The following is a 26423-nucleotide window of genomic DNA, read 5'->3' on the forward strand; positions in this document are numbered from 1 at the left end:
TAGTGATAATTTTTCAAAACTCGTTAGATTCTGGACTAGTTCCTGAGGATTGGAGAGTGGCTAATGTAACTCCATTTTTTAAAAAAGGAGGGAGAGAGAAACTGGGGAATTATAGACTGGTTAGCCTAACATCGGTGGTGGAAAAACTGCTGGAGTCAGTTATCAAAGATGTGATAACAGCACATTTGGAAAGCGGTGAAATCATCGGACAAAGTCAGCATGGATTTGTGAAAGGAAAATCATGTCTGACGAATCTCATAGAATTTTTTGAGGATGTAACTAGTAGAGTGGGTAGGGGAGAACCAGTGGATGTGGTATATTTGGATTTTCAAAAGGCTTTTGACAAGGTCCCACACAGGAGATTAGTGTGCAAACTTAAAGCACATGGTATTGGGGATAAGGTATTGATGTGGAGAGAGAATTGGTTGGCAGACAGGAAGCAAAGAGTGGGAATAAACGGGACCTTTTCAGAATGGCAGGCAGTGACTAGTGGGGTACCGCAAGGCTCAGTGCTGGGACCCCCGTTGTTTACAATATATATTAATGACTTGGATGAGGGAATTAAATACAGCATCTCCAAGTTTGCGGATGACACGAAGCTGGGCGGCAGTGTTAGCTGTGAGGAGGATGCTAAGAGGATGCAGGGTCACTTGGATAGGTTGAGTGAGTGGGCTAATTCATGGCAGATGCAATTTAATGTGGATAAATGTGAAGTTATCCACTTTGGTGGCAAAAATAGGAAAACAGATTATTATGTGAATGGTGGCCGATTAGGAAAAGGGGAGGTGCAACGAGACCTGGGTGTCATTATACACCAGTCATTGAAAGTGGGCATGCAGGTACAGCAGGCAGTGAAAAAGGCGAATGGTATGCTGGCATTTATAGCAAGAGGATTCGAGTACAGGAGCAGGGAGGTGCTACTGCAGTTGTACAAGGCCTTGGTGAGACCACACCTGGAGTATTGTGTGCAGTTTTGGTCCCCTAATCTGAGGAAAGACATCCTTGCCATAGAGGGAGTACAAAGAAGGTTCACCAGATTGATTCCTGGGATGGCAGGACTTTCATATGAAGAAAGACTGGATGAACTAGGCTTGTACTCATTGGAATTTAGAAGAGTGAGGGGGGATCTGATTGAAACATATAAAATCCTAAAGGGATTGGACAGCCTAGATGCAGGAAGATTGTTCCCAATGTTGGGGATGTCCAGAACGAGGGGTCACAGTTTGAGGATAAAGGCGAAGCCTTTTAGGACTGAGATTAGGAAAAACTTCTTCACACAGAGAGTGGTGAATCTGTGGAATTCTCTGCCACAGAAAACAGTTGAGGCCAGTTCATTGGCTATATTTAAGGGGGAGTTAGATATGGCCCTTGTGGCTAGGGGGATCAGAGGGTATGGAGGGAAGGCTGGTGCAGGGTTCTGAGTTGGATGATCAGCCATGATCATAATAAATGGTGGTGCAGACTCGAGGACCGAATGGCCTACTCCTGCACCTATTTTCTATGTTTTCTATGTTTTCTACAACAAAGTTTAACGTAATCCAAAGAAACAATACCTCATTTCCTGCAGGCTGTAACATGTCCAGATATATAGAGGATGAGGAATGATGAGTTCTGGGTGGAGTACTAGAGCACAAATGGAAGCCTCTCAATGCCTCGTGTCTTTGAAAGTGCTTTATTTAAGACCCATTCCTCTCATCTTCCCCAGTCAGGCATTTGCTTTCTTTTACGGTGTACAATAAAATCACTTCTGGAAGTTACCACTGAATTTGCTTCCAGTTAATCTGGCCAGCACACTGAGAAGTTCTGTCCTAACTTCAAGTCCGTTTATTTTGAAGAAAGGGTTTTTAGTTCTCAAAACTAAATTCGTTCTAGTATCCACTTGTTCTAACAGAAATTGTTCTGGTAACCTTTCCATCGTGGAAAACAAAATAGGTTTCCTGATAAAAACAAATTGGATTAACTTTGTTACCTCATAACAAACAAGGAAGGATTTGCAGATGCTGGAAATCGAAGCAACACACACAAAATGCTGGAGGAACTCAGCAGGCCAGGCAGCATCTATGGAAAAGAGTGTAGCTTCCTGCCGAAGAGCCTTGGCCCGAAACATCAACTGAACTTTTTTCCACAGATGCTGCTTGGCCTGCTGAGTTCCTCCAGTATTAGTGTGTGTTGCTTAATTTTTATTATCTAGTCATGATACAAAAGACGTAAAGTCCTAGTATTAATTTTTATTTTGGTAGCTCATCAAAGGGAAATAGGGAAGGTTAAAGAGGATGGAGAAGAGGTTTTTTAATTACAGGAGAGTCTCCAGTTGTGGTAGGAATGTCTAGCCAATGAACGAGAGATGTTGATGGTGATTGGTGAGTAAGGATAGTGATGTTCATAAGGAGTGTCCAATGCTAGTGGAGGAGTTCTAGTGTGGATGAGAGAAAGATCCACTGGTCGTTAGTGTGGCATTCAATATTGGCCAGATCAGCACTGGTTGGAGTTTAATATGTTGTAAACCTGCATGGGACAATTTGCAAAAGTCTGCAATAATGTTGGATGAAATGAAAGGGCAATAAGGGATTGTTAAAAAAAAAGTCATGATATTTACTGAAGAATGAAGAAATGAATCTTATTTAAATAGAGAGAAACTGGTAAATGTTTGTGTACAGAGAGATATCGCTGTGGTTATTCACGAGAAGCAGAAAATGAACATGCACACACATAAGCAATGAAGATGATAAACTGTATGTTGGTCTTTATTGAAGTGCAAACAGAGAGTCCTGCTGAGATTGTACAGGGCTTTAGTGATATCACACTCAGAATTCTGTGCGCTGATTATTCCCTGTACTTGAGCATAGGAGCCAAAGCAGCTTTTGATCACCAGACTAATTCTAGGGATGAGTGGGTCATCTTAAACAAACTGAGGAAAATTGACCTATATTCCAGATATTCAGAAAAATGAGATGTGATCTAAATGCTGAGGAGGATTTGACAACACAGATGCTGAGTGATAGTTCTTTGAAAATGCAGAATGAAAGTGTAATATTTTAGACTTGGGTGTAGGTCATTAAATACTGAGGTGACAGGAAATCACCTCACACAGAAGACCATAAGACACAGGAGCAGAATTCAGCCCATTTAGCCTGCTCCGCCATTCGATCATGGCTGATCCCAGATCCCACTCAACCACATACACCTGCCTTCTCACCATATCCTTTGATGCCCTGACCGATCAGGCAACACTGAATCTCCGCCTTAGATATACACACAGATTTGGCCTCTGCTGCAGTCTGTGGCAGAGCATTCCACAGATCAACTACAGCAAATCTTTGGAATTTGCCACCTCAGAGGGCTGTGGGTATAATCACTTGTTGAACTTATTCAAACCTGTGACTGATTATTGTTTGGGCACTGGTGGAATGAAGGAAATGGAAATGTACAAAAATTCCTCATGGGTGGAAAGGTAGATGATGTCTATCCTGATTCAGGACGTGATCACGTGGGAGACAAGCCAGTCACAAATTAAATGCAGAGGAATGTTTTCATTTAAAGGGGAGCAAATCTTTGGAATGTACCACTCTGGGGCTGGCCATTGATTGGATTCAAAGCTGAGCCTGTAAGCTTTCTTGAAATTTGAGGAATCAAGGTATATGGGCAGTGCAAGAAAGTGTTGGAAAAGATCAGCTATGATTTTTTTTTTGAGCTCTGTGCAGCTACAAAGGGCTGAGTGGCCCATCCCTGCTCCTATCTCTTTAATTTCATCCAGGAAATGAAGGAAAGGATCCATGATGAACTTAAGAAATAACAGAGTAAGACTGAGAGATCCTCAAGCCTTCTCCTGGATGTGCTCCCAGTGATACAGGTTTAACAACAGATGGACAGGCACATATTTGAAGGATTCAGCCTTCATATCTCTCTACCTGCTGGGTCTTGTGAAGCTTGTAAATGCCAGCTTTTACAAACTAAACACAAACTTGAAACTGGGCAAGATTGTTTATGAGATTGTTTGAATTCTATTGGCTGACCCAAACTTGTCCTCTATGTTTTTGGAGGTTATGGTTATTCTGGTCAGCGACCTTTAGGTGATTCCATTTGCGGAATGATTTTCTGAAGATTCAAGGACAACAATATCAGGGAACTTTTCCAAAGAAAAGCAAGAATGAACAGGAGATTGTTTTCTTTCAGTATGGGATGAAATCTTCTAATTCAAATCTACTCCAGCCCAAATTACTATCAATGGCATCTGCATGTTTCCATTTTAGAAATAATATGATCAGAGAAATATATATTTTTTTAAATTCATGATTTCCAGAAGTCAATTTTTAAGAGTCAATGTTTTAAAAACATTTATAAGGATACTTTGAAAAATTAAATTTCAAGATGAATTAAAGAAAAATAGTTTTTAATTCAGTAATGTATGATAAAAGAAAAAATGGACACCAAGATGAATAAAATACTAAATAGTCAAATTAATGCTGACCTATAATTTAGTATAAGTGCCTCCCAATCATTCTGGTCAAGTATTGACCTCTATGAAAATCATTAAGTAAATCTCTGGTGTTGGATTCAATAATTTCATAGGGATGTTTCATTCTTTTTGCATTGAGTTAATAGGTGGTAAGTCATGCCATAAAATTTACTTTAATGAGTTATAATTCATGGAGAGTTCCTCAGAACTAGGAGTTAAAGTATATCTTCCTGCTTAAAAGGGAATTCTAAAATCTATAGATCAACAATAAAATGATATCAAAGGAACAATATCTTAATAATTCCAATGCCGGAGCAATTATTTGGAAAGCTGAATTCTTCCCCAATGGATAATGTCGGCAACTTGCATCAGTATAGGTATTACTATGACCACAGACTTACTGCACTATTGACATGGATATATTGTATTGAGGGCTTTAATGGATCACCACCACCCAGGACATGCTCTCTTCTTTCTGCTGCCATCAGGAAGAAGGTACAGGAGCCTCAGGACTCACACCACCAGGTTCAGGATCAGTTACTACCCCTCAACCATCAGGCTCTTGAATCAAAGGGGATAACTTCACTCAACTTCACTTGTCCCATCATTGAAATGTCCCCATAACCCATGGACTCACATTCAAGGCCACTTCATCTCATGTTCTTGACATTTATTGCTTATTTATTTATTATTATTAGTTCTTTCTTTTTGTATTTGCACAGTTTATTGTCTACTGCAGTCTGGTTGAATGCCCAAGTTGGGTGGTCTTTTTGTTATAGTTCTGTTATAGTTATTATTCTATAGATTTATTGAGAATGCCGACAAGAAAATTAATTCAGGGTTATATACGGTGACATATACTTTATGTACTTTGACAATAAATTTACTTTGAACTTTGAAATAATGAGACTTAAGATGATAAGGGTCTAGAGTACCATGGTAGATTGAGGTACTAGGTTCATCACAGAGTCCATCCAATCCAAGGTTTCCACTGTTCTTTATAAACAATAGCTCTGTGAAGAACCCTGTGATGCCTTTCTACTCCTGAGCAGAATTATTAATAAAAATACTGCTTTATCTTTTTCCAATTTATTCTCATGTCTCCTGGAAATGTACTTCCCTTCTCTTCAGAAAATAATAATAGGTGTCTTATGTGGTTCCATAGTGCCTGCTATTTTCCATTGCACTGATAAAACATGAGATTCTGGATATTTGGATTAGAGATAATTTAGCAAATTTCATTTGAGATAAGCAGAAAATGTGCAGAATACAGAGTTTCACAATGTTCTGGCCAATCTTTATCTTTCAACCACAACACCAAAAACATAGCCTGGTTATTTTGAAAGTCTTATTAGTGGAGTCTTACTGCATGGGAGGTGGGAGGTATATATCAGGAACCTAGAATAAATTTATAGAGCAAGGTTGTATCAATTTCTTGTCTAATGTCAGGACTTGGCCTGTGGTGCTTCCCTGCAGGTTAACATCAGCATCTTGTTTGGTTCAAGCTAATATCAGCAGTCTCAGATCTTTCTGGCTGTTTATTCAATCTGAGGACCTTGGTGCTCAATCTTGGCATTCAGTTCAATTTAGCAGAGCTTTTTAATCTCAAGCTCCTATGGATATCACTCCATCACTCATGAAAACTTCTTTCACAGATTGCTTTCACCTCAAGGTTTCACTTTTCAAAATTTCTTCCCATCATCTTTCAAAACATAATCTATTCCGGGACTTGCTGCCCGCTCTTACCCTGAACAGGCTCCACAAACCCATTTATCTTTGTCCAGCAACACAGATTTCCATATCTGTGCCATTATCCTCAAATTTAAATTCTTCACAGTCTTGTCCACTTTTTTTGAGGTATTACCATGATCCTTAGAGCGTAGATTATTGCTTGCCCTATTACTGGAAACCAGTCACGCAGCCATTAAAAGAAAAGCACTTTGTCCTCTATATCAACCCTTTCAGAACCTAAAGGCATCCAGGGTCCAGCTCAGAAGTCAAATAAGTCATGTTGAAGCATTAAAGTGTAGCAGATATGATGCCTCTATGTGCATATGAAATTTCTACAAAATACAATAATTATACAATCATTGTTATGATGTCTTTTCCCTTCAATTCCTTTTTGAAAGTTAAAATGCTGATATCTAAGAACTTGTGCATTAAGAGGCTCACTTTTACACAGGAAGCACGTGAAAATTGCAAATTGTTATTGATAGTATAAACCAGAAAAATAGCTAATTTATATTTCCAACGTGAACCTGTTTAGAAGCATCAAAGTAATTGCCCAAACCAACCAATAATCTGCTTAAAGTGGATCAAAGGTCTTGTGGTTTTCTGCAACAGCAACTTTTGAAAATTAAGCACTTGGTATGTCACTGCTCTTTCCTTAAAACTGTAAGAAGTGCTGAGGAAATGTCATAGAAGACAAATGTGCAACACTAGAATGAATTCAGTTTAAAATCAGCATAAGAAGGTACATTGATGCAAGGCAACAAAACTATTCTAATTTATTAGTTCACTTTCTAATTTTGAAAGACTGCAGCCAACTAGTTAACATAAAATCACAATGTAGACTCGCAGTTTACTGGAATTATTTGAGGTTAATAATAATTCTGTATTTTGCGTTACTTGCTATTCTATGAGCACGGCATCAGAACAGAAGGCAAGTTAACTTCAAGTAAGGCAAATACAGTAAAAATCAACTTACCATTTGTGGGAACATACAGGCTTCCAGAGTCAGTTTTAACTAAGAAAGAATTGGGGACAAACTCCTCATCAGAGTCAGAATCTGGGTTCGACTGGGTCATCTTATTGCTGAGCAACCTTCGCTGGCTCTCGTTGACTTCAGGAGGAGGGGGAGGGGAGATGTACTGCTCCACTGGGGTCGATGAAGCAGTGGAGCAAGGCAGGGGAGGACCTGAGAATGCAACAAAGAAAAACAAATGAAAGTTAGGGATTTGGAAGGCATTAAGGACAAGTAATGAGACAAACTGATCTATAGGACAAGTGTAATTGTAGTACTGATGGCAAGCAATAAAAGCTGTAAATACAAAAATGTGAAGTACCAATTGGAATCTGCCCCTCTTTTGATTGGAATACTTACCAAATCTCTATTTGCCGCTTACAACAGTTATACACAGCAATAATACTCTCTTATATGTAGCTTTATGTAAGAGTTGATGAGAACCCACCAAATATTTGTGTAATGCCATCTCTAAGGTCCAAACATCTCCATCCACCACTATGCTGGGAATGACATTTAGAAACACCTCCACATTGACCTTAATCAGTAAATCAAGACCTATTGTCATTACGAGCATTTATTAAGGCATATCAAACTCATTGCCAACAGATAATGAGTGCTTTATTTCAGAGAACCCTGCTGCAAATTCCAGTGCGTCGTACACTAATGAGCAGGCCTTACATAATATGCTTCGATAATGAAGAATACACAGGGGAAAGCAGTCGAGTCCGAATTCTGCAGGAGAGTAGGTAGAAGCAGTGGGAGGAAAGTATGGGGATGTCAAGGGGGAGAAAAGACTGGAGTTTGTGGAGTCAATTGGAAAACAGTAGGAGATCAGTAGCAAGGCTCAAGGGTGAGCTGGGGTCTCTGCTGTTGTAACCAGGAGAGCGGATAGTGTTTGATAAAGCTGTCATCAGAAGTATAAGGGTGAGGGACATATAGGTGAATTTTGAAGCCAGGGAGGGGATTAAAACCAACAGTCAGGATCGCAAATGGAAAGGAATATCAATAGCGCGGCATGATGGGAAGAGGGTGAAGAGGGTTGGGGATTGGAATTTGTCACAAGCGGTGGGAAAACCACTCATGACCCCTGACACAGGTTCCTGACCTAGAACACCAACTTTCCATTGCATTTAATCTTTTCTTCAAATTGGAGCATCTCAGCCATTGAAGTATTCTTTACATCCTTGTTTATTTACCTATGAATTCCTTGCAATCACTCCATACAGCAGTGGACTGCATACACACACTACTCCAGTCCCATAAGGTAGAGGCAAAATCTGAAGCACTTGGTGTTGAAACCACGGGATGGAGAGAGATTTGTATATCAACCCCTCAACAGAACATAGAGAGGAGGACACTGATCTTTGACTTCCAGCTTATACTTTGTTTCAGCTGGTGACAATGGGCTTTAGCTGTTTCCTCCCTGCAAAACTTCACACTGTGTTTTCACTAGAAGCCACTGCTTTTCCTCCTAAGTAAGGGCAATTTCCATGCTGCACATCAGAGCAAATGAAACAATCTTCTGCTAATGTTATTATGGTCAACTTTGTCCCATCAGAACATCATCTTTAATGACTCTTAAATATATGCTGCTTTGACAGATTGTATGATTTTGAGTTAAGAGGAGCATATCCAAGTTCTCCAGTCAAAGCCTCTCATGTGGTCAGGCTAGCATAGTCTGCACTTGCAGATAAGCCTGTGCATCTCATTTTCTGCAGTGTGAAGAAAACTGGGATACTCATTTCCTTCTTCCTCAGCAAGCATGTACATGTGTCTGATTGAATCTTACAAAACTGAATGCGACTGGCAAGTTCTTAGAGGAAATAAAGAATAGTCAGATGATTTTTTTTTGAATACGGTGGAGGAAGATGAATGTGGTGATAAATGTGCTTGTATTTGAAGCAATCTGATGCATGAAGATGGTGCCCTTTATCCAGCTTTGTTCAGTTCTAATCAGAGTAATGTGGCAGTAGTGGTGATCTGATCTACTAAAGCTGAAATCAAAATGTACCAAAGAATTCAGTATGAGGCTTTAGCTACTTACCAAACATCACATGTCACATCAAGCTGAGCCATAGAACATGTAGCACCATCTTCTCTCACATTTAATGCATTTCAATAAAACAAGCATTTTCAAAGAAACCAATCACCCAAAATAAGGGAACATCAAATTTAAATTCTCCAGGGGTCAAAGGGTGTTCCCTTAGCATTAAGCTGCTGTTATTCAAAGGCCCATTTTGCTGCCTGCTCATGGAACATTTGGATCTCTGTGTGTTTGTGCTATGAAGTGTTACTTGACAGTTGTTGTCAATGTGACTGCTGCAGGTAGTGTTTACTCTTGGAAGATTTAGAGAATCAAAAAAGGTCATTAAGTATGGCTCCAGTCCTTAGATCTCTGAGCTATGAATACCGTCAAAGGGCATCCAAATTTTGTCCCAGCTGGAATAGAAGTCAACTGGGTGGTGGATTTAATTCATGAAAGGACCAACAAAAAAAACCCCACAAAGCATAAAAATTCAAGGAAGCAACAAGTTTTGCATTCCAGGAAATGGAACTTCAGTACAAACGTTTTTAACATCCAGACAAGCCTGCTGTCTAGTTCAATGACACAGGTTTTATCTATAGGTTAAAGTGATTAACTTCAACAGAACAAAGTGTTTTGAAGAGAAGCATACACACAAGTGTTCCAACATTGCATGTTTAGTGCAAGTAATGAAGGATAAGGTTATAAATGATAATCTTATTGCTTCCTTTTACTGGTGCATTTTCATGATCAAAAAATCCAGGGTGAAACTTGTAAGACATCAAGATAAGTTTGCACTGTAAGCATAGTAAGTTAATGTATAAAGCACATTTTCACGTTACCATCTATAAAAGCAGCTAGAACAGTTAGAATTCTAATAACCATGTTGCAACATTCTACAATAACCATCCCCCTCTTCAGCTATTTAGATTCATGGGATCCTCCTTGGAGAAATTCATCAATATTTGAAAGCAGTTTGTGAATCTTCAGGAATTACTTATTCTATTTTAGCATTACCGCTACAATTCTTGCATTATACCTCCTGTTTATTAAACTCACCTCGTATGCACGACACTTCACTAACGGCTGCAGTTTAACTTTCAAGTGTGCCTAGCTTTATACAGATTTATACAGAATAACCAGAGCTACTTAAGCTTTGCACCCCAACCTGTCTAACTACATGTTTGCTCCAAGTTACATCAATCTTCCACATCAAACATTCAGTATGCCCTCTGATCTCTTGTGTGGGCTTATCGTGTTCATCATTGGATCAAGTCATGTTGAAATGAGCTACTACCAAGCCAGGGTCACAAAATCATTATGTAGAAATGTGCCAATATGAGACAGCCAGAGGAGATAAAGATATTCAGAGTTCTAAATGATGGTCAGATATCCAGTTCACAAAAGCTAAATCTGATCACATCGATCCAGTGGAGCAAGTTCTGACTATAGTCAAGGTGGTTGTGCCTAGACAATAAATTTATGTTCTATGTATTCACAACTTGCTACTATCTGAACAACCACCACAAAATGCTGGAGGAATTCAGCAGGTAATTGATGTTTCAGACTGAGACCCTTCATCATTACTACCAGAACATTCTTCTTCTTCTGTCTTCCCATCTCCCACCTTGTATAACTCAGTCCTTCCTATCCTTTACCTCTATCTTAACTGGTCTCCTGTATTTAATGCACACAGTAAAAATTACTACTGTATCCTTGCCTTAAGCCTCCCTTTGTCTTGCCTGCCCCTTTCCATATCCTGTCCTTGCCTAATTCTGTCTATACTGTTGCCTAAAGTCCAATGTCTCTTTTATTGAAAAATCTTCTGTTCCTCTGATCTGATTCAATGCATCATTGTTGCCCTGCACACATCAGAGTCATCAGCTGCCTTGATGCGACTCCCTGGAACTAACTCCCTACTTCCCAGTCCCGAAGAAGGGTCTCGGCCTGAAACACCGACTCGACTGATTATTTATTTCCATAGATGCACATTTTATGGTGTGTTACTCTCTCTATAATTTCCCCTAAAACCTTCTTTTGGGTTTCGTGGTTTGTTGCTGTCTGCAAGCAGATGAATCGCAAGGTTGTATAATTTATACATATTTTGATAATAAATGCACTTTGAATTCTTTGTACTACCCCGTCTTCAGTAGTGTTTTGGTGTCAATTTCATGATGCCAATGTTAGCGATGGAACACAATAGTGATGCATTCTGTTGAAAATAGATAAGAAGTGCAATAACACGAACAGAGTTTGATAACTATTATATTTAGAAATTACAGCTGTAGCATTATACATTTGATGACAACTGCTATGCTGTTCAGAGGAGTCCCATGAGAGCAATACTAGCCTGCGGCGACCCTTGGGGCATGAACATGTCATGCACATTGACCTGTAGTACAGAGCTTACTCTCAACTGCAGAACAGCTTCATGAATCAGAGCAAATTTCCAAGTCAATTGCACTTGACTGTCAGCAGTCTGCATTGCAGTCTGACTTGGTTGCACAAACAAATTGTAATGTTGCTCTTGTGTTTCTAAGTGGAAAGGGGAAGCTTGCCTGGTTTTAGAAAGCCTTATAAAACGGCTGATTTCTTTGGCCTTGCCTTAATTTCTAACAATGGGGAATACCGGAACAAAATTATTCAAAGGCAGATAAAATAAGAACTGCAGCACAGGACTGACCTGTCCTCCTTCCTGTGAATATGCCTTAAGCTTGGTCTGTGGGCTCAGGTAGGTTCTGATCTTGCTGCCAGGTGATCCACACTGGGTGCACTTCAGCTTCCTTTACGAGGTGAAATTGTCTGGGGAAGTAACCTTCATGGAGTTGAACTGCTACCCACCCCCACCACAAACCCTCCCTTCATCTCCCCCCCCCCCACCCCACCCAAGGGGCTTGCATCAGCACAATTTCCTTTCCAGACTATTCTGTTGGCTGGAAAATATTTACTAAAGCTGTACGCTGTCTGCTGAGGACATGACCTAGAGACTTTGATTGAGCCTTTAGCATTTGACCTTACCAGTGCAATATCTGATTTGGTCCTAATTCCTGACTGCCTCACATAACTGATCGCCAGCAAGAGTCAGGTAAGGTTAGCGTTCTTTATTTGTGTTCTATGAACACTAAGTATGTGTAGTGGCAAACAATACGTTGTTCCATTGTATTGTATATTTGTGCAACATACTTAACAATCATTTTGTGGTTTATATTCAGCATGGCTGGATTTGAAGTTATGAAAATTTGAAAGCTTCATCTGCATCTTCAATATTGTGCTGGTGTCGTTGTGCCACATTTCAGTGATGAACCTGTCCTGGTTATAGTCAGGAGTTCTGGAGGCCCCAGGTCTCAGATGCCACCCGTTGTCAAATGTAAATGTTCCTACATACCAACAAGCAAATGAAAATATGGCAAGTCACAGGGCTAGATCTACGGGGTGGGGGAGGGCAGGGGAGGGAGGTGAGTAAACTAGGGCAGTGACGGTGACCTTAATAGCTGATCAGGGCATAGGAGCGCAAATTGTCATGACGGGCACAAATAAATGAAAACAATTGCATTCACTTTAATGGGATCCATTAACCTTGAGTAAAAATAGAAATGCATAAAAGCAGTCAGTTTATTTTAATGTTTTAATGATCTTGCCATATTAATTAATTTGAATATTTAAGGGTTAATATTATATTTATTCTTTTATATTTTAATGATTTTTATTCTTTTTAATAGTTTGAAACAAATTGCTTTCAAATCTCTTTGGCAAAGATACTTAATGGCAGTTTAAAGACCTTTAAGCTATTTAAAAACAAGTAGGAGGCAATTGGTTACAACTTTCTTAACACAGGCTACAACCATACTTTTCCTTTGCAAGACCTCATGATCCATTTCCTCTTGGCTCACTCTGTGCCATGCGATAATCCTAGAATCTTTAACTCCAAGTCAATTAATCTCAAAATTAAATTGAGCCACTGGAATAGTGCAAGGGGAAAGAAAGTACAGGCTTTGGCCTTTGTCAAGTAAGAACCAACAAATGGCGGAAGTTGTTAAAAATATGACCACCACCTTCTCTCCTCCCAAAAGCACAGTTTCCTTGGTAGTTTATAAACATTTTTATGCCTAGAAAGACCATTCCAAATACTACTATACTACTAAGATCCCTTTTTCTATGACATCTGATGACCATGGGCTAGCTTATGACCTAACTTCAGTTTCAAAACCATGATGTATTTGAAGATTTATCAAGCTTGTTGAAGTTACTTTATCCCCCTAAAGTTCTGCTCAAAAGTTAGGCACGTTTGAAAGTTTTTCTTATTGCTACTTGGAATTATTTCAGCAGTTCACATGCAAATTCTGACACCTGGAGGACACCTATTGAAAGTCAGCAGCAGATTAAACTTGCAGTTACTGGCTGCCTTGTGGTTACTGGCTGCATTCCACATATCCTCTGAGGAAGAAAGGAGAGCACTCAAACATATATCCTGTGACTTAAACCAGTTGTAGTGGTTATGTAATCCCATAGATAAAAATGTCTCTACACTCAGGGGAGCAGAGTCTAACAGTTCAAGCACTGGTACCCATTGGATTTTTATTAAAAGCTAGTAAGCCCCTTTAATAATCCTGAACTCCAGTTGTTACTGCATTAGAAACTAGAACCATGATGCAAATATTCCAAATGTCATAATAAAGACAATATCTCTATAACTCATATTAAACTTATTATTTACAAAGGGATCATTACACAATTAAAATATTTATATCCATTCCTTAACACATCTAAAATATGTCCAAAGATGAATTACTTTCAAACCATTAGCTTAAATCTTTTATTAATGACATTGGTGAACAATCATTACATTCATTTCTTTTCTCGTGTACAACTTTGCACATTATAATACAATGCTAAATAATATTATTCCCATCACAATGTTTTTCCCTTCTTTGCCCGAAGGATTTGATTCTCACTCCGGGCTACATGGGTCAGCCACAAGTACATCACCTTATCCAAGTAGGCAGGGGTGTGGTCAAGTCAAGTCAAGTCACTTTTTATTGTCATTTCGACCATAATTGCTGGTACAGTACACAGTAAAAACAAGACTATGTTCTTCAGGACCATGATGCTACATGAACAATACAAAAACTACACTGAACGACGTAAAATAACACAAAACTACACTAGACTACAGACCTACCCAGGAATGCATAAAGTGCACAAAACAATGCAGGCATTACAATAAATAATAAACAAGACAATAGGCACAGTAGAGGGCAGTAGGTTGATATCATTCCAGGCTCTGGGTATTGAGGAGTCAGATGAGTTGGGGGAAGAAACTGTTACATAGTCTGGTCATGAGAGCCTGAATACTTTGGTGCCTTTTGCCAGATGGCAGGAGGGAGAAGAGTTTGTATGAGGGGTGCGTGGGGTCCTTCATAATGCTGTTTGCTTTACGGATGCAGTGTGTGGTGTAAATGTCTCTAATGGTGAGAAGAGAGACCCCGATGATCTTCTCAGCTGACCTCACTATCCGCTGCAGGGTCTTGTGATACGAGATGGTGCAATTCCCGCACCAGGCAGTGATACAGCTGCTCAGGATGCTCTCAATACAACCTCTGTAGAACGTGGTGAGGATGAGGGGGTGGGAGATGGACTTTTCTCAGCCTATGCAGAAAGTAGTGACACTGTTGGGCTTTCTTTGCTATGGAGCTGGTGTTGAGGGACCAGGTGAGATTCTCTGCCAGGTGAACACCAAGAAATTTGGTGCTCCTAACGATCTCTAATGAGGAGTTGTCCATGTTCAGCGGAGAGTGATCGTTCCGTGTCCTCCTAAAGTCAACAACCACCTCTTTTGTTTTGTTCACATTCAGAGACAGGTTGTTGGCTCTGCACCAGTCCATTAGCCGCTGCACCTCCTCCCTGTATGCTGACTCATCGTTCTTGCTGATGAGACCCACCACAGTCATGTCATCGGCGAACTTGATGATGTGGTTCGAGCTGTGTGTTGCAGCACAGTCGTGAGGGGACGGCAGCAGGAGAATGGATCTCTTCAATAATCCGCCAACAAAAATATTGAGTGGCCATAGACTATCACATGCTCATAATGTTTGTCTGCATGTGGCCTTTCAAAAGGCAGCCATTTAAATTCTTGCACAACTCATCAAATGTACCGTGTACATTCTCCTAATGAGAGTTCGACAGTAATTCTGGAGCTCTCCCTGCCATTCCTAACCAAATGTGGCAGAGATCAAGAAGTAACTCTGCAGCTCATATCAGTATGTCTGTTTCTTTGCTGGCTGTCAACCACTGAAGTTATATGTAGTGTGATATTGAAGCATCATCACTTCAGCCAGATGTGCTAATCTCTGTGGCACTGCTGTTAGAACCGGCAGTTAGAAAATTACATTTATAGGAGGTCAAATAATCATTTAAAGCGGCTTCTGTTGTTAACTCTGTTCGTCTCTGCCAAGAGTACCATAAACACTAGACCCATTGAAGTGCTTCATTTAGTGTTATGTTAATAAATACAGACCCTTGTGAACATTGTCACTCTCTTTTCAGTTAGCTGATACTAATTCTGAGGTGCCCATTAAACACAAAGCACAACAAAATTCAGCCTGTCACACTGGAATAATACACTTAAGGTAATAATGAAAGTTCTCATACTGTTGATATTCATTAAATCACCCACACTTTGTGCATGTGTTTTTTAAGGTGATTGTAACTATTGAGTACAACACTCTGCTATGGGTCAAAAGTTAAATTCATGGCTACAGTATGTAATGCTATTAAGGATCAAAGGCATTTTCAGGTCCTTTGAACAAACAAGGTCTCAGAAGACAAGTCAAACCTATGTCTATCTTTCTTGAATAAGTTGCAGAAAAGGGAATATAGAATTAGGAACATAGAACAAAGAAAACCTACAGCACAATACAGGACCTTCAGCCCACAATACTGTGCTGAACATGTACCAACTTTAGAAATTACCTAGGGTTACCCATAGTCCTCTATTTTTCTAAGCTCCATGTATCTATCCAGGAGCCTCTTAAAGGACCCTAATGTATCCACCTCCACCACTGTCGTTGGCAGCCCATTCCACGCACTCACTATACTTTGTGTAAAATACTTAGCCTTGACATCTCCTCTGTACCTACTTCCAAGCACCTTAAAACTGTGTCCTCTTGGGTTAGCCATTTCAGCCCTGGGAAAAAGCCTCTGACCATCCACCCGATCAATGCCTCTCATCATCTTATACACCTCTATCAGGTCACCTCTCATCCTACTACGCTCCAAGGACAAAAGACCAAGTTCACCCAAGCTATTCTCATAAGGCATACTCCACAATACAGGCAACATCCTTGTAAATCTCCTCTGCACCCTTTCTATGGTTTCCACATCCTTCCTGTAGTGAGGTGACCAGAACTGAGCACAGTATTCCAAGTGGGGTCTGACCAGGGTCCTATATAGCTGTAATTATAGAGTCATGGAACACTACAGCACAGAAACAGGCTCTGCAGTCCATTCAGCACATGCCAAATTATTATTCTGCGTAGTCCTATCAACTTGCACCAGGACCATAGACCTCCATACCCCTCCCAGCCATGTACCTACCAAAATTCTCTTAAAAGTTCAATATCTGGTCCGTATTCCATTTTCTAAATATCCAGTTACCTCCTTTGTATAGGAACATGAATAGGTCCAGCTGTTACAATGACCATTTTCAAAGAACCAACTAAGAATCACATTCTAGGTTTGCACATAAGAGCACTTCCTTGAAGTACCAGGGGATTCCATTATCTATGGAAATGGTACATTGCAGAGGAAAAGATGGATAAAGACACAATGGCTAGGGAGAAGCACACCTCTGGCTATTTGTCATAAATATATATACAAGTTATCCTTTGACAAAAATGCTTGAGGCTGGAAGTGTTTCGGATTTTGAATGTTTTTTTCAGATTTTGGAGTATATAATGAGATAGGTTGGGGTAACCATCATTTCTGACTTTGAATTTATGTGCTTCCTGTAAGCAGCCTTTGTCTTATACTTGTTCATCACACATATGTAAAAATTATTACATCCTATTAATATAATTAATATATAATGTGTTCAGGATTACAGCAGCATTGGGAGAATACCAGCATCAGCAATTGAAAAACATTAAACTACGGTAGGCTTTCAGTCACCACCTATGATTAAGTGTCTTGATGAAAATGTTACAATACACTGTACCTGTATTTTACTTTTTTTTAGCTTTTATGTAAGATATAAAAACTATCTACATTGTACACTTGTTCTGGTGTTAGATTTTCATTAGTAACGATCATGGTAAACTCATCAATGGATTTCTTGGTTGCTTCAGCAGACACTTTATCACCACAGATATTTAAAAATTTAATGCTGCGCCTTTTCTTAAAATTCTGCAAACAGCCTGCTGAATATTCACAATTGCCTTCAATTTTCAGTTCATCATGACAAATCTTTGCTTGTTTCACGATCAGCATATATTTCCTCTAATGCTGAGGAATCCACTTTTTCAATACACGATCAAGATCTTCATTTTTTGCTTTATGCAATGTTTTTCGATATTTCAGAGACCTGCACATCACCTTGGAGCCTTCCCTGGTCCTTGTGGAATTTTCCACTTCTGATTTCATGTTAGCACTCAAATAAATTTTTGATTTCAGAAGTTTTCAGATTTTGGATTTTTGAATAAGGGTATTCAACCTGTATTGCACATGAAAGATATGTTTACAGAACATTGCTGGGATACATTGGCAGGGTGCTATATTGTAAATGATGGCTTTCTGAAATATACATTAATCAAATCTGATTTTCTGTTAAAGTCAGGAGTAATTTTACATGCTGATCCCACCTAAATCCCAGATAAAATTTCTATCAGATCTCAAAACTACATGATTAATTGGTCAGTCCATCTGTTGCCTACCTCATGTTAAACAGGTTTAACATTTAATTACAAGCCCCCTGAGTTTCCCCCTTAACTGCACGTGTGCATATTGCAGGAGCTCTCATGGGGTTTGCATTTTTAATCCAGGATTGAGGATCACTTTCTATAATTTAGTTATTTTATGAAACAAATCCAACAAAGGGATGATGGAGTGCATGCAGTAATCTACTATCTTTCTGTATTTTGCAAGATAAAGAGAAAGCGATTCATATCCTAGTGAAATTAGAAGCTAGTTGCTAAGCTTGAACTTCTGAATCAAGAAAAAAAGTGGGAAATTGAAATAAAAACTGAAAATGCAAGAAATACTCAGCAAGTCAGGCAGCAATTGTAGAATGAGAAACGGAGCTGACATTTCAGGTCTAAGACCTTTCATCAGAAAATTTAAACATTTTCTGCTGTATTTTGCATTATTTTAAGAATATTCAGCAGACTACATCATCGACAAAACAAAATCAAGCCAACTTGCATGTTGTCAACACAGCAAGTGTTTGGTTTTGCAATGGTTAGGGGCAAGGTTCCTCAACTTGTACACACGCTGTCAGTAGGCACATTATGAAAGATTTTCATACTGAAAGATCTTCAGCTTATTAAAAACAGACTCCAATTTGCAATGAAAGTAATTACAAGTTCAATATAGTTCTACGTCAATTTCAGATGATGCACAAAAAGAATGAATCCTTATTGAAAATGGTTATTTTTGGTGAAAAATCAATTTTCATCTGATTGAAGTTGCAGGTTTGCCACCCACAAATACTTCAGATGACAAAAATCAGCAACAATTACATCCTATTAGACTGCAGAACTGTTGGTTCATGAAATGTTCCATTTATAATGATAATTTTTTTACTGGAATCTTGAACTATATCCTAAGCAATTCAATATCAAGTGCAATTTGGGTGCAAATTTCCTTCCATGCCCAAAGCTGTATTCATTTGCTATAAGGCTACTAGTTTTCACTTCAGAGGTGAATTCACTCCTAATGAAATTGTGGTGATGTCAAGCCAGAAGTTTTGTGGCATTTGAGACCAACTTTAAAGTCGCTGCCCACATGCTCCAACAGAATAGATATTTCACTTTTTAATACCAGTTAGGCCAAGGAATTCTTTAGCACCAAGAAGGCATGTCAAACCGATGCAACACAGGTCCTGTGCCAATTTTCTATGAAGGTTTTGTCAGCAACATCCTATCACAGATGAAGCCCAACTGTTAATCATAATAGACACACTGGCTGTTGCTTTGTTAGCTCCAGACTTGTGAATACTCCATTGTCCCTGAAAGAGGTCCAAAGCACAATGGTGTCAGGCTTTTGTTCACATCAGGTGATACAGCTGATTTCAAACATTCTTTCTGGTGGTGATGGGGGTAAACTGGAGATACGGTTGGGTCCTGCTAAGGAATATGCTCCTGTGGTGTATGTCATTGAGGTTATTAAAGCAACACATACAAAAGTGCTGGAGGAACTCAGCAGGTCAAGCAGCCTCTATGGAAATGAATAAACAGTTGATGTTTCGGGCTGAGACCCTTCTTGCTCTGGATCTGCAACATCAGCAGACTTTCTTGTGTTATTGGTATTATTAAAGATGCTTTGGAAAGTTGCTAGGCTGTGTGTGGGAAACCTGGCGGCTGTCCTGAATGCTGTTTGTAATCAGACAATATAGATGAGAAGGGGAGTACAGTGATGATAAGAGACATCAATGGTGAGGGAAAAGGTAATGTCAGAGTGGACATGTAAGAGTATGATGGAGAAAGGAGTGGGTCGTACTAAACCACATCGGGGGTGCAAGGTAATCTAAAGAAATTGTGGCAGACTTTTTGGAAGCAAAACTACGTTACTTTGCAAACCAAATTCCGACTCTTTCCCTCTGTTTTTCTGCAGAAGGATCTTTATAGCAAGTAGAATTAACTTTTGTCTGTTCACTCTGTTGGAGTTGATACCAGATGTTCAAATTTTACAATGCAATATATAGTATCTTAACCATGAGTGAATTAGGAGGCATCCCACATTCATTCAGATATGTTTTAGTCTTCCAGGCATCCAAGCCAAAACATCATAAAGTGGTTCCAATACAGATCTCAAAATAGCTTGCTGCACACAGGCATCCCCTGACTGTACCAGGCACAGTGATCCTGGCAAATTGCTGTTCACAGAAGTAGTTGGCAAACTTTCATCCCAGCAGAATTGGTTCTCTGCGGATTTTATTTCTGGGTGTAAATCAAAGTTCTTGGCACTTATTTAGGTTTACTAATGACGGTAATCTAGCAGCAACTCAACTAGAAGAGTAAAGATAAAGCTGGGTGAGGTATGTTGATGCAATGAGGTTAAGCTGTATAATTTCAGAAAACGTGCAGAAGAAGTATCTCTAAATGTTAATCATTTAAATTATTGGAAAAGGGAAGTATTAAAAGGATTTTAAAGAGTGTAGCAAAAGCATTATGAAAAGGTAAATAAGATCCTGAGTTCCTTAAATATGAAGTAATGTTGAACTTGTAGAAAATATAGACTGGAACACTTCTAGAATATTGTGTAGATCTATGGCACGTTATCATAAAGATGATTTCTCAACCATGGAAAAGTAACAACAAAACTTCACCAGAAATTTAGTAGAAGCGGGAGGCTGTATTACAAAGAAAGTACTGACGAAAATGTTTTTTTCTCAGCATAACACAGCTTGTTAGTAAAAGATTTAGACTATATATACAAAATTAGAAAAGAAGAATAAGAACAAAATAAAAAGAGGAACAGCAGAAGGCCTCCTTGCACCTTCACACAAAATATCATGGCTGATTCCCCATAGACCTCAACTCTTCTGTACCAGTTCCCCATAGACCTCCGTTCTTCATCTTTCAAAAATCATCTACCCCTTCTTTGAATTCCTCCATAGTTCTCTAGATTAGAGAGTTCCAGGAATTCAAAGGATTTACCACTCTTAGTCAGAATAAATTCCTACCCACCTTGGTTTTAAATGACTGCTCCTTTTTACTATGTCCCCGCATTCAAGAATCTCTCACAAGTGAAGTAATCTTAACATTTACCTTGTCTTGCTCCATTAGGTTTTTATTCGTTTCAGTAAAATCACCCACTATTCTTCTAAACTCCAAAGAATATAAACTTAACTGTAATGATGGTCAATGTTTAAACTCCAGCTTGCTCACAATAGAGGGCGAAGTGACATTTGACTTCTTAATTATTTGTTTCATTTACATACTAACATTTTGTGTTTTGTGAACAAAAGTGTCCTGTTTTCCACTCATTTACAGTCTCTCCCCATTTCTCCTTTTGATTCTTTCTATACTGAGTCACAGAAAAAGCCCTAAGGTTTGACTGGTCCATGTTGACCTGTCACCTGGTGTGAACATGGCCCAAGTGTGGAGAGAGAGACACTGAAACTGGTCGATATTCCACAGACTTTAATGTGAACAATGTTAAAGGGAAAAAGAAAACAATAAGCGCTAGGCCAAACAGGGCCGTTGACTAAAACACTCAAATGGAAAACGAAGCTGACACTGTGGCTGAAAAGAACAACTAAGAATAAAATGAATACCGCTAATCTTCAGAGTCAGTTGACTCGGTAGTCCAATTTCTCAGGCAAGGCGGAATGTAGATAATGAAGCATAGCCATGTCCAAATCTTGACAAATACCATGATGGAATGAGTGGAGTTAAATATTATCACAGTGAAGTAATTGTTAGCTGACACGTGCATATTCACAAGTGCAATTGCCGAATCTGATGCGCTGCCAAATCTGTGGTTGTGACGCGAACAAGATTCCCATCCAAACTAATCCTGTTTGGCCAATATTCCTCTAAACTTTTCTTATCTATGTACCTGTCCAACTACCTTTCACACCACTGAAAGCATCCTGACTGGCTGTATCACCACCTGGTATGGGAACTACACCAACTTTGATCGCTGGGCACTGCAGAGAATGGTGGATGTGAACTTCCCTCCATTCAGGACATTTATAGCATCAGGTGCATAAAGAAGGCCTGGAAGACCATCGACGACACCAGTCACCCCAACCATAAACTGTTTCAACTGCTTCCGTCTGGCAAACGGTACCACAGCATTAAAGTCAGGACCAACAGGCTACGGGACAGCTTCTTTCTACAAGCCATTAGACTTATAAATTCACATGTCTGCACTTTGCGATGGAGTCATAATGCAATGATTTTTACTTCCTCACATTGTGGGATGGATGTAAGATTTTAAATAAATTCATTCATAATTCAATTCATTCAGAATTTAAAATAATTCCATTCATTCACACAATTTTACTGCTTCCTGCAGTAGATTCCATTTGACAAGTTTATACCAACTCACTCACCTTCCTGATATCTCACTGTATCCATGTGATAACATGCTCTCCCACCTACTTTCAATCATCAGCAAATTGGACACTTTTATGCTCTGCCGCACATACCCATCCAACCCTTCTCAAAGTTATTAATGAAAATTGTAACTAATTGAAGGTGAAGAACTGATCCTTAGGGCACTCCAACGCTTACATCATTCCAACCTGACTCCATACACTCTGTACCGTCCAATTAGTGAATAGATAATACATTAGCTTCAGATTTATAATTTTCCAAGAAGAGTGAAAAGGTAATTTATCAGAATTTCTTTCACCTTGAGAGTTATTAGGCAGAGACTATAAAATCATTTTGAAGAATTGATTTTTTTTGAAACTGAAGAATTATATAAAGTTGTGAAGGACAGGGATTAAAATTAAAACTTTTTCTTGACAATTCAGTACTGGCAGAGGTCAATGATGAAACAGCCACTGATTTTGCTGCAATATTTAATCTCAGTGTAGGGAAACTCCAGTAACAGAATTTTGATTTTTGGTTTGCCGAGTTATGCAGCAACATAGAGGAATTTGCAATTATATGTTTTGGAAGAAATAAAGTAGATAGGTTAACTGAATAACCTGGAAGAGCTCGAGGCCTGGCAGCAGGCAAATAACCTCTTCCTTAATGTCAACAAGATAAAGGAGATGGTTATCGACTTTAGGAGAACATGCACCACTCACACACCCTTTTACATCGGCAGTGGAAACTGTAAACAAGAAAATCTACAGAGGCTGGAAATCCAAGCAACACACACAAATGCTGAAGGAACTTAGCCGGCCAGGCAGCATCTATGGAAAAGGTTAAATAGTCAACGTTTCAGGCTGAGACCCTTCATCAAGACTAGTGAGCATCAGGAAACTGTAAGCAGTTTCAAACTCCCGGAAGTCCACATCACACACAAAATTTCACGGTCCCAGAACACACCCTACACCAACAAGAGAGCTCATCAATGCCTCTACTTTCTGAGGTGGCTGAAAAGAGCTGTATTTTGGACCACACTCACTTCATTCTACAGATGCCCAGTAGAGAGCACCCTAACAAACTGTATCACTGCTTGGTACAGAAAATGTACTGTGCCATCAGGAATGCTCTATAACAGGTATTCAAAACTGCCCAATGCATCACTGGCACCAGCCTACCCACCTTCAGAGACATATATACAGAAAGGTGCCGGTAAAGGGCCAGTAGCATCATGAAGGATCCCACCCACCCTGCCCATGGATTGTTTCTTCCAGTCCTATCAGGGTGGAGGCTAGATAGCATCCATGCCAGGACCATGCATGCCAGGACCATGAGGTACTTTCTCCAAGCAGTAAGGATTATCAACACCTCCTCCCACTAACTCCACCATTAGTTTATTTCCTGTTAGTTGCCTTACGTACAGCCTACTGTCAGTTTATGGACATATAATCAATCGATGTATGTAAGCTATCTTGCGTATTTATATTTATTATTTTTAGTTATTATACTGTCCTTTATCTTTCGTGTTTTTTTGTGCCGCATTGTATCTGGAGTTACAATTATTTCCATTCTCCTTGACACTTCTGTACATGAAATGACATTAAACAATCTTGAGACATGAATCTACTACAATGTTTTAAGTCCTGCAACCTGCCTGGCTCGTAGGGGTGCTGTACAGACGAGCGCTGCACCAGTTGCCTCCATCTCTCACAGTTGTGGGTGAGTGCCTGGGTTGTGGCAAAGCTCTCTCCGGTCCACTCTGCAATGTTATCTGCCCACTTCTTCCTCTCTCTGCCCTTTCTTTTCCCCTGCACTGTTCCCTGAAGAGTAGTCTTTGAGAGTCCACTTGATCTTGTTATGTGGCCACACCATCTCAGTTTCCTCTTCTTTACTGTGGACAGTAGATCTTCGTAGTGACTCATGTGCAGAGTGATGGTTCTTTGTGCTTCATCGTTTGAGACGTGGTCTGTATAGGAGACGCCGAGGAGTCTTCTGAATCATCTCATTTCTACTGCCTGGATTTTCCTTTCCAGTTCTGCTGTCAAAGTCCATGATTCACATTCATCCAAGAAGATGGAGAGCACAAGTGTATGCAGGAGTTTCAACTTAGATCTGAGCACGATGTTATTGTCTCTTCAGATTGGTTTTATTTTAGCCAGTGTTGCTGTTGTTTGGGCTGTCCTTGCAAAGGCTTCAGGTTTTTATCCTTCTTGGTTGATGATGACGCCAAGATACTGAACCGTTTGACAGTCACTAGTTCTTGTCCACTGACTGTGACTTTTGTCGTGATTGGCTCCTCACTGTTTCTCATCAGCTTGGTTTTCTCTGACCCGATCTCCATGCCATATCTGGTAAACATATTGTCCAGATGGTTCACAAGGCAAGCCAATTCATCCTCACTTCCTTCCGGCCTATCAGTGTCATTGGTAAACCTGAGGTTGGTTATGATCTGTCCTCCAATGCTAACTTTTCAGGATCTCCTCTGTTACCCAGGATTGAATTTTCCAGCGGTGTTTTCCAAATATCTCATTGGCTGTTTCTGTCATCATTTCATTGAACTTAGCTATCAATGTTTCAGCATCATTGTCCAGCGTTAGCAGTGGTGCGAATATTCCACCAACTATAGCATTGAAGGATTCATCTAAAACTTGAAGTTTTAAATATAGAATAGCACAAATCTTTGTAATTGAAAAGTCATTGTTAATGTGAAAAGCAAGGAAACCTTCCAATCATGAAAAGTGCCGATGAAAACACAGCAATGTATTGTACCACAGTCACAGTGTATGAATAGGAGGCAACATATTGTATATCAATAGAGAATAGAAGAGGGACAAGGATGGAAATTTGGAGCTTATAAAACTATACAAGCTCAAAGTTCAAAGTAAATTTATTACCAAAGTATGTACATATGTCAACATATACTACCCTGAGATTCATTTTCTTGTGGGCATTTGGAGTAGAGGAAAGAAAAGCAATAGAATCAATAAAAAAACTACACACACACAGATTGACAATGTGCAAAAGAACACCAACTGTGCAAATACAAAAAGATCAAATAATACCAAAAAATAAATAGTAAATTAATAATATTGAAAACATGAGTTGTAGACTCCTTGAAAAGGAGTCCACAGGTTGTGGAATCAGTTCAGTGATGAAGTGATTAAGGTAATCCACAATTGTCCAGGAGCCTGGTATAACTGTTTCTGAATCTGGTGGCATGAGACCTAAGGCTCCTGTACCCCCTTACTAATGGCAACAGTGACAAGATAGCATAGCCTGTATAATGCATCAGTCTTCACTGTGGAAGACACTAGCAGTATGGTGGAAGTTCCAGGTATCAGGGGGCATGAAGTGTGAGAAGTTACCATAACTAGAGAGAAGGTTCTTGGGAAACTGAAAAGTCTGAAGGTAGATAAGTTACCTGGACCAGATGGTGTCCACCCCAGGGTTCTGAAAGAGGTGGCTGAAGATCAGTAAATGATCTTTCAAGAATCACTAGGTTCTGGAATGAGTCCACAAGACTGGAAAATTACAAATGTCACTCTACTCTTCAAGGAGGGAGAGAGGCAGAAGAAAGGAAATTATAGACCATCTCTGTGGTTGGGAAGATGTTGGAGTCGATTATTGAGGATGAGGTCTCAGGGTACTTGACAAAATAGGCTGTTGTCAGCATGGTTTCCTCAAGGAAAAATCTTACCAGACAAATCTGTTGGAATTCCTTGAGGAAATAACAAGTAGGATAGACAAAGGAGAATCGGTTGATGCTGTGTACTTGGATTTTCAGAAAGCCTTTGACAAGGTGCCACATGAGGCTGCTTAACAAGCTCCGAGCGCATGGTGTTACAAGAAAGATTCAAGCATGGATAAAGCAGTGGCTGATTGACTGGAGGCAAAATAGGAATGAAGGGAAACTTTTCTCACTGGCTGCCATTGACTATT

The 26423-nt window shown here is 39.6% G+C and overlaps 1 protein-coding gene across 1 annotated transcript in view; it reads right to left on the bottom strand.

Moving 5' to 3' along the window:
* tenm4 (teneurin transmembrane protein 4) overlaps nucleotides 1-26423 on the bottom strand; it is a 631884-nt gene that overhangs the window by 280995 nt on the left and 324466 nt on the right. The window contains exon 4 of the mRNA XM_072263298.1: nucleotides 7164-7373. Coding sequence (XP_072119399.1) covers nucleotides 7164-7373 — 210 coding nt within the window. The remainder of the gene's footprint in view (nucleotides 1-7163; nucleotides 7374-26423) is intronic.

This window comes from Mobula birostris, chromosome 7, assembly GCF_030028105.1.
Source record: "Mobula birostris isolate sMobBir1 chromosome 7, sMobBir1.hap1, whole genome shotgun sequence".
Classification (NCBI taxonomy): domain Eukaryota; kingdom Metazoa; phylum Chordata; class Chondrichthyes; order Myliobatiformes; family Myliobatidae; genus Mobula; species Mobula birostris.